The following is a 10039-nucleotide window of genomic DNA, read 5'->3' as shown; positions in this document are numbered from 1 at the left end:
CTTTCCCTTAAAAATCAGCACTCTCTCTCACTCGCGCGTTTTCATTTGGAATAGTGAAATCCTAGTAGAGGTACTTTATAAAGCTTAAGCTTTTCTAAAGTGGTAAAGCAGCTTTTAAGTTGCCACTGGATACAGAGCCTCCTTGTCTCAACATAAAACTGATTTTACTTAGGCACACTTGCATAAAAATAGGATGTTAAGTTATATTGTTTCAAAGTTAAGCAAGACCCAAGTATATCTTACATATGGTGATAGTTTTTCAGCTCTTCAGTTGTCTGTGTGGGTTTTTACATGCCATTTTTTCAGTCACTGCATGGATTTATATTCAGAAAGTTGGTGGTTGTGTTTAAAAAATATCACTGAATTTATTTTATAGAGTGGGCATATGAACGTAACTATTTGCTGCTGTACCGTGGTATGGTGTTGTCAGATTTTGTATTTGTTTTTGTTGTTTTGCTAAACAATTAAAGAAGAGGGAAAACATAAAATACTCTATCTTTAAAAAAGAACTGATTTTTTCCTTTGGGTTTGAGAGCAATCAAAATTACTTTTGTCAAGACTCTGAGTAGAAAATCCTGAATATTAACCCCAATATGTCATTCTTAAATGTTCCTCAAGACATTCCCTACTTTAGTAGAAAATATCAGTCAAATATCAGTCAAACAGCAGGGTTTTTAAGGGTTAAAAGTATGTTAATAATATGATTAAAAACCATGTTTTTTAGGAGAAAGCTGCATGTGGTCTTGGGGGATATTTTTCTCTTGAAATGAACTATTTTGCATTTTTCATACACTTTCAAGATTTTCAGCAGCAAATTAGAATATACATAATTCATTACAGTTGACTTAGAAGTATAACAAAAATATTTTAATAATTTCTATGTCTTTTAAAGGATGTAAGGTGTATTTTGAAGGAAGTGATTTGCTCTATTCTGCCTTTCAGCAAAATGCTGGTAATATTAATGTGTACCTATTCTGTGAGAGTGTGTATGTGTTTCTTTTATTTATTTTTTTTTAACTAAAACGTGAAAAGTTTTAAAATAGCCAATTTTGTGATATCGAACCATGAAACTACAGAGCCCTTGGAAAGCATGAGTACAAAAAACTCCTACTGTCTGTCTAGTAGGCAATTACTAACCATCGTAATATTTTAATATAGGTAAATAGGTATTGGTCAATGGAGACTATGCTAAATTTTTAATAAGACTCACCAAGATCACTATAGTTAATGAAGAATAGTTTTTCTGTTACTAAAAACCTCATTTTTAATACTTTTATCCTTTACCATAATGAATAGTGCATATTAGCAAATCAAATAGTAATCAAATAGTAAATAAATAATATCCTAACTTTATACTTTCACTTGGATTTAAACAAACTGTAGGCAACACAATATATTTTCCATGTTTGATATACATAACAGATTGGTAATTTAAAAAATAGTTAAATTAGATATTTCTTATATACTTTAAACTTCTATTGAATTACAGAAATACAGGTTCCAGATCGTGTAAACAACTGAGACATCTGTCTATGGCTGTATCTAAGCTCAGAAAAATAGGGGGTTGTTTGAGTTTTTTTAAATCTGTGTTCTCAGTATTAACTAGCATGGTTTGGCAACATGATTGGACAAGGGGAGGAATCAAATGCATGTTAGTTGGTCATATTCAACCCTATGCTCAACTTAATTCTTAGTTAGACAATTAACTCTCAGTTAGCCAATATCTCCTATACCATTAATTCCTCTTAAATTACCAAGAGCTGAACCAAAAAGTCTTTGGAACACACTGAAGACTCTTGGTCTGAATGACCATATCAGGACTCAAAGTTTGGAGTGTGGTTTGAAATATTTTAGAGATGGGGAAAAGAAAACCTGTTCTTTTAGAGTATAACAGAAATAGTTGCATTATACAAATTTAGGTTGGCTTCCCCTTTGCTGTGTATAAGGGATCCTCAGACTAGCTAGAAAACAGTATTTTTAGGGCAGCAACGATTCAAGGCATGTTCTTTACCTAATCTGATTTCTGTTCCTTTAGAAGAAGCAGCATATATGTGCAGGTTACAACACTTGATATTTCTCTTGGTTTGAGCTAGAGGACATGTTTGTGTCCAGAGAATGGGCCTGATTAAACAAATTCCAAGCACCAAGTGCTCCTCTTTCAACTTTTGTGTCACAGATGGCAGTGAGTTACCTCTTGTAAAAGCTTTTTTCCCTCAACAAAAAAAGAAAAAGAACATAATTCCCAGAACCCCAGTGTTAAGTATGCTGCAGGAAGAGCAACCTCCTTTGTCTCCTACCTGTCCTCCTTCCAGGGATTAGAGCACCATAGACACTGGAAATAAGGAAATTCTGGCATGTTTGCGGGGCTGAGGGACACTAACTGAAATCTGCCTGTTCGGTGCCAGCAGTGGGAAGGTTTGCCTGGGATGTCATCTCGCTGGCTATAGATAGCAAAGTCAAAGCTCCTTAGAGAGAAACCTCTTACCAGTCACTTTCCACGAATGGTACATACACCTAAAGGTACTTAGTGAAAATCCTTGAGAGGTATTTAATGCTAAATCAGTTTGTCTTCCCAGCATCTCTGAAACCCACACGCACACAGGCAGAGAGAGGTACCAGGGCAGCAGCAGCAGTAGTACAGCACCAGAACCAGTCAGTCACAGACCCAGCCAGGCTTTGCCACCCCAAAAACTTGCCAAGATGTGTGACATGGCGGGGCTGGATAACCTGATCGCCAATACAGCATACCTGCAGGCCCGGAAGAGCACCGATGGAGATGCCAAGGAGATTCAGCGGAGACGTAGGAGCCTCTCACTACCCAAAGCTACCTGCTGATTATGAGAGCACCTGTGAAGTGCAGCCCATTGGCAAGAAAATGTTCAGGGAGTTCTTAGAGACCGTGCCTGAATATGTCATAGTCAAGAACTTTCTGGATGAAGTGTCCAGATGGGAAGTGGCAGAAGACAACACCAAGAATAGTATTGTAGAGAGCCTATTCACTAACTTTCTCAAGTCTGGCTCCAGCAGCTACCTGGCCTTCATAAGCTCAAACCTGGCCAGCAAGTGCCAGGAAGCCACTGAAAAGGATTATGAGAATGTTGTGGAGCTGGCCAAGCGGGAGAGCAAGACCTTCCTCCAGGACAAGCCCTTTCAGGAATTCCAGAAGAGTCGCTTCTATGACAAGTTCCTTCAGTGGAAAGTTTTTGAGAAGCAGCCAGTAAATGAAAAGTATTTCTATGAGTACCGGGTGCTGGGCAAAGGCGGCTTTGGAGAGGTAGGAGCTCTACTTTGGAAGGCAACTCCCACCCCCTCCCCCTCTTCCCCAAGACAATAGATGGGTTTGGGGAATGCAAGGAGAAGCCTATAATAGACTATGTAGATGGCCAGTGCCTTAAAAAAAATCACTTCCTTAGACTCCATAGTATGATATAACTCCATTTTTGGGAAGTGGGAGGCTGTCCCAAGACACCCACTTTTCTGTTTTCATAGTGTTATTTTATCCAAACCTAGATAAAACAGGCTCCCCAGAGATAAAATTAACTCTACATAGGGCCATCCAAGTAAAATGAACCAATTCCCTATTCTTGTTATATCTCCTTGCTAATGCTGCCCATCATATGAATCACAAACAGTGCCCTCTTGCACCTCATGCTTTTCCAGGTCCTACCCACTGCCATTCTTGTTTCTCCTCCAGTGTGTGCATATAAACTACTTATTTTCACTTTGTATCTTTGTCCTCTAGGTGTGTGCCATCCAAGTAAAAAACACTGGCAAGATGTATGCTTGTAAGAAACTAGATAAGAAGAGGTTAAAGAAGAAAAATGGGGAGAAGATGGCTCTGCTAGAGAAGGAGATCTTGGAGAAGGTCAACAGTCGTTTCATAGTCTCCCTTGCCTATGCCTTTGAGAGCAAAAGCCACCTATGTTTAGTCATAAGTCTCATGAATGGAGGGGATCTTAAATACCACATCTACAACATTGGTGAGAGGGGCTTGGAAATGAGCAGAGTCATCTTTTATTCAGCTCAGATCACCTGTGGGATTCTGCATCTCCACTCCATTAACATCGTGTACAGGGACATGAAGCCAGAAAATGTCCTTCTGGATGATGATGGCCACTGCAGATTGTCTGACTTGGGCTTGGCAGTGGAAGTGAAAGAGGGGAAACCCATCAACCAGAGGGTAAGTGCAAGTTCATTGGGCAGGGAAGAGAGGAGGGAAACCATTCTATTTCTAATACGTTATGAGAACAAGTCTTAATTCTTTAGGATTTATTCTTCACTAAAGACCTTATGTGAACATTTCATTCTAAGTGACAGTTGGTAAGAGGATTTGTTAATTAACTCTTTGGCTGCTAGATACAGTAACACAACTTACCTCTTCACAGAGAAAAAAATATCTATCTGTTATTTCTTTTGGAATAGCCCCTTAGCTCAAAATAGGCATTTTAGAGGTACTAGCACAGATACCATGCAACTGAGACAGGTTACTTTTCATGAGCTACAGTGCTTAATTAGGGATCTAACCAGAGTGATTTGTTCGTGTAATGAGAGAACCGAAGGTATGGTTCCTTCCTAGGGGATGGGCATTTCTTCCATTTCCTATAGTTTTTGTAAATCTTAATATTGTTGGTAGGTTGGGTTACATGTGCATGGAGCTGTGTAAGAAGTGATCTGTGCAACACCCATACAAAGAAAACTTCCTGACCCCAAAGCCTGTAGTTTAAAGATATGTGAAAGCTAAGTGAGGTTTGAATGGAAGGGTGTGAAAATAAGTAGCAGAAAAAAACAATGATGGTTGGTTATTTTTGCTACCTAAATTAGAATGTGCAGCACATTAGTGATATCTGTGGTGGTGATTATACACTGATCCAGATTTAAAGTGGTAATGTCATGAGGGTTACACAAGAAAGGTGTATTGCATTACATAGATATGGTAAGCATGCTTATTTCTGTTTGACCAGAACATATAATCATATACAATGAGTGAATGTTTTAAGAAGTATCTTAATTATTTGAAAAAACAGCAGTTTGTAATGTTATTTTTAGAGGTACTACACTTGGAGCCCCTAACTAGTTACATTGTATTTGTACTCCGTCTCATACTATGCACAAGACTGCTTGTGCAGATCACAATTAGATGTATGCATACAAATGTAAATAATTGCTACTAGTTTGGCATGGTCACTTGTAAAATTAGAAACTGTACCAGAAAATATATTTTTCTGTGGCCAATATATATTTTACTATAGATCTGAAATGACTAGCATGTCCTAAAGTTAATTGCAAAAGTTGGATAACGTGACTGAAGTGTTCACTTGAACCTTACCACGAGCAGCATAAAAACTTTTAATCACTACCACGGTGCAATAAAAACATAATTATAAAGCATTTTCTATTTCAATTTAAAAGTTATACATAATTTATTTTTAAGGCTTTATAATGTATTGAAGCCCAGTCATTGCTCTACCACTTAAAAACAGGTCCACTTTGAGACCCCAAATAGACTTAAACCAACTGTGCTGGAGGACCTTATTACAACCTGGTCATCCAACAACGTATTTAAAACGTGGTTCCAGTTTGTAATAAAACAGTTTCTAATCATGTTTAAATCTTGTTTAAAAGCATGCTACAGCCTTAGAGATGCTAGGTATCATTGTGTCTTAGGATGGAACTATGTTTTAACCATAGGGAACAGCTATGTTGCAAACATTTTTCCTAACTAACTGTTATGATGACTTTTAACATGATCTTTTCTGATAAAACTTGTATTTCTATCTCCTATACAGAAAAATAAAAATATTTATTTATTATGCATGATGGATATGTACATACCGATCATGCATGAGAAATAAATATTTTTATTTTTATCATATATACATATCCATTGTGCATGATAAATAAATATTTTATTTATTTATTTATATCCATCATGCATGTTAAATAGATGTTTTTATTTTTCTGTACGGGAGATAGAGAGAAAAGTTTTATCTGAACAGATGAAAATAAAAGTCATCAATGTTGTAATGACAGTTATTTAGGGTCAGTGTGTGTGAAAACTATCTTATTACATCCATTTCAGTTACCCTTAAAGATGACATATAAAGAAAAAGTTTCACTTTTTTTATTTGTGATGTATAATGCATTCTAATGTGTTAGAATGTTTTATGTTTGTTTATGCATTTTTTCTTGTGTTTCACCTTAATAAAAGCAATAGTATGAAGTGTTACCTTCCTTGTTTTTGCTGAAAGACTCCTTAAAGAACTGGAGAAAGGAGCCTTCTCAAGCCTATATTGTGATACTTTACTCATAGTAATTAGTAACTCGTACCAAAAGTAATGCTACTGCAGTCAATGGGCCTCCCATTACTGTGATTTTCAAATGTAGCTAAGCACCTAATTTCCATTGGTTTAATGTGAGCGAAGTACCTAGGCACTTTGGAAAAACCCCAGTAAGCACTTTTATGTTTTTAGGCATATAACTATCTTTAAGAAATCTGACCCTTTGTGACTGTCTAAATTTGCTTGAGTTTTCTATAAAAAGGAGATAATTTTGATTTTATATATTAAGCCAGGTGATCAAAACTGGTATTAAAACAATGGCATTAAAATGCTGCAAAAAGTATTCAGCATTTTGAACAGGTCATATTAGATGTTCAAATTTGGTGCCTCAATGTAGGCATATAAATTCATATTTGAGCACCTAAAAAATGCCTGGATTTTCAGAGATGGACAGTTTCAACTTTCATTGAAGTTCATCAGTGCTTGGCACCTTAGAAAATCATGACTTCTTTAGGTATCTGAATATGGAGCAGATGTCTGGCTTTTAGCACCATGTTTAAAAATGCTTATCCCCTATGTTTTGGCAGTAACCACACATCTATGAAATATACATCTCATTATATCAGAATTGTAAAATTTAATAGCCATGTATAAAAATAGTGATATTTTGTCCTGTCTGTGCTGTAAATTACATAAGTTTGTGTGATGACCTTTATGGCCACACCCCATAGTGCTCTAAGCACTGAAGCATTACGTAGTGCTACAAAAATAACATCTGTCAATGGCATTGGAAACAGTTGTAAATAAATAAAGGACTAGTAGTAATTTTAAAGTTTAGACAACTTTAGTCTCTTAAATGCTGCTTAGTTTTTCTCAGAAGCCAGTTGGTTCCAGCATCCAAAGCCTTGTAGATGGAATTGCAAATTCCTTTAAAAAGTTCCTGATTTGAAGATGCCTAAAGAATATCTAAGAAGAAAAGAGTGATTAAGAATTGTATGTAGTGTCTGAACAATATATTAATTTTCCTTAGAATGAGCATATAGCAAGCCTGGTCTTCTAGATATACATAGCCGCATTCTTTTACGTAGAAGTGTGCATATGTTAGCTTACCTGGGTAACCTTCCTCCAAGTATTAGCTTTCTATAGTACCAAGAGTAAGCCTTATGCTACAGGAGTCATTAAATTAGAGGGAAGTGGTCAGTTTTTGTTATGCCCTTCATAATTATAAAGTAATCAAGCTTCTTAGGCATGCTTTATGCAAGCTAAATACTGTATTTACTCAAATCCAAGATGAGTTTTCTTTCCCAGTCAGCATAGTGGGGAAATAGCCTAGTCTTGGATTTGAATACTTGCCCAGGCCAGATGGTGACTCATCTCTGGCTTTAGCCCGAAGCCCAGGGCTCAAGCCTGAGCTGAGCCACTGCTTGCCTTGGCCCAAATGACTTGTTTGGCAGGGGAGGGGACACACAGGTGGGGAGAGTATAGGGGAGACCATGGGAGGGGCCTGTAACCTGCCTCCTTACACCTTGCCAACCATGCCTATGCCTGCCTCCCAATACTGCCTCCCCCACTCCCTGCTCCCCCTCCCACCTATCTGGCCCTGACCCCCTTTACCTTTTGCTCCAGTTCTTGTCCTGACCTGGATTGGCTGGGCTGAGGTCAGGCCAGGGTCACACTGCTGCTGATTACAGCAGAGAAGTAGAACTGCAGCAGAAGGTAAATGGAGTCAAGGAATGTGAGGTAGTATGCATAAGGGGAAAGCAGGGGGTGGGGAGGGTAGGCTGCAGGGGGCAGTAGGAGGTGTGGGGAAGGCTACAATGGGAACAGGCATAGACATGGGGGGGCAAGTTGTGGGGGTGGGGCAGTAGGGGGCAGGTACAGGGGTACAAGGGCCAGGGGACCAAGGAACAAGAGTCTGGCCCCTTGCCCTTCACCACTGCTTTCCACACTCCAGCAGTGGGAGCATGAATTTAACAAAACCTTCCATAAATTAAATTCTATACTTGGAATATTATAACAAATTTATAATTGTCTGTGTATAGAATCTAATTACTCTCTTCTTACTCTTAGAGTTGCCCTGATTTTGGCTCTTATTGGCCAAGCACCATTGGAACTTAAATTGACAAACCTCTAGGTCAGTGATTCTCAACCAGGGTTCTCAACCCAGAGATTTCAAATAGGACTCAATAGTGTTAAAAGCATTCTGACCTGTTGTGGTCTTTCTGGGTTCTTACAAGAAGACTTGCTCTACTATTTTTCTGTAGACAAAAAATGAGTGAAAACTAAGAGCTGACATTTTCCAAGGTGTGTTTTGAGTCTAATGAGGGATGACTTGAGTCTAGCAAGGGGTGTCTTGAGTCTAAACTATTGTTCTAGATTTTGTCTATCTGAGGACAGACAATGCATTAGACAAGGTGATAATGTTTTAATGAAGACAGTGGATGCGTCTACATGTGACTGTGTCGCTGTAGCAGCGTGCTACGGCGACATAGTGTCTGTGGGCAAAAACCATGATGCTGCCTCTACATCGCCATAGCAGCACATTCACTCGGCATAGTGCATTGCTACGGCGATGTGGCGGCTAAAAATAATTGTGCACTGCCAGCACGGCACAGTGTGGGCTGTTACTATGCCATCATTTAAATCCCACTTCCTTGACAGAACACTGTGAGAGCATCCCCTTAAATGGATCTTCACATCATTTTTCTTGTCCAATCTTCACCTCATTGGTTTTACTACAGGAAAGGATGATCTAGACCAGGCTTGTCCAACATATGGCCCGCAGGCCGCCATGTGGCCTGCCAAGCCATTTTATCTGGCCCGAGGCGGCTGCCGCCATGGAACGCAGAGCCATGGCAGCGGCGGGGCAGCGACAAGGCGAGGCAGGCAGGGCCAGCCCGCGGGTCCCAGCTGGCAGTGAGGGGAGGGGAGCTGCTTACCCCCCGCAGGGTGAGCTGGGTCCTGCTGCTGCTGCCCCAAAGAGAGAGAGCAGTGATAGAGACTGCAAGGGTGGAAAGAAGCCGTCAGTGAAAAATGAATAAGTAGGAGACAGGGGGTCGGACTCGATGATCTCGGGGGTCGGACTCGATGATCTATTGAGGTCCCTTCTGACCCTAACATCTATGAATCTATGAAAAGAGCAAAGAGGGACACAGAAAGAGTGACAGGAAGTCATGGAAAAGAAAATAGGTCGAAATTAGAAAAAACGAAAGTAAAACAGGGAAGAGAGGGGGAGGAAAGCAGGGGGGAAAAGGCGTAAGGGAAGCAGGACAGTGATAATAGTACAAGGTGAGAGAGGCTCTCAAACAAAAAGGAAAAGGAGGAAATCAGGAAGACAAAAGGCAGAACAAATAGGGAGGTGGGGAGGAAAGGTTGGGGAAAAAGAAAGTAAGAGGTGGGGTCAGGCAGGTGCCTGGTGATGAATCAGATGTCAGGCAGGTTGTAATGTGTCATAAATCCAATGTGTATGTTAAATCCGTGAAATATTGAGTCTGTGAAAATAAAAACAAGCATCTTTGTCTGTATAGGTTTTATAGTTTTATTTATTCAAAACATTCCACCAGGATGGGAAAAGAGGATGCCAATGCGGGAACCAGGGAACCAATCTCCCCACCCCACGACTGCATTATAGGCAGCGATGCCAGCTCTGCTCTGCGGAGCCTGCAAGGGAAGCCTTGCACTGGGGGGAAGGGAAACCCCCACAAGACCCCACATAGCGGCAGCAGGGTCCCAGGCAGGCTCGGGGGAGCGGGTAAAACCCG

The 10039-nt window shown here is 39.8% G+C and overlaps 1 protein-coding gene across 1 annotated transcript in view; it reads left to right on the top strand.

The window, feature by feature from the left end:
- The first annotated feature begins 2410 nt into the window (after positions 1-2410).
- GRK7 (G protein-coupled receptor kinase 7) overlaps positions 2411-10039 on the top strand; it is a 22528-nt gene continuing 14899 nt past the window's right edge. Inside the window, 3 exon segments of the mRNA XM_006027279.3 lie at positions 2411-2819; positions 2821-3274; positions 3743-4180. Of these exon segments, the coding sequence (XP_006027341.2) occupies positions 2701-2819; positions 2821-3274; positions 3743-4180 (1011 nt within the window). The 5' untranslated portion in view covers positions 2411-2700.

Source organism: Alligator sinensis, unplaced genomic scaffold, assembly GCF_000455745.1.
Source record: "Alligator sinensis unplaced genomic scaffold, ASM45574v1 scaffold846_1, whole genome shotgun sequence".
Taxonomy (NCBI): domain Eukaryota; kingdom Metazoa; phylum Chordata; order Crocodylia; family Alligatoridae; genus Alligator; species Alligator sinensis.
The sequence above is the reverse complement of the archived record's forward strand: the minus strand, read 5'-3'. Positions and strand labels throughout refer to the sequence as shown.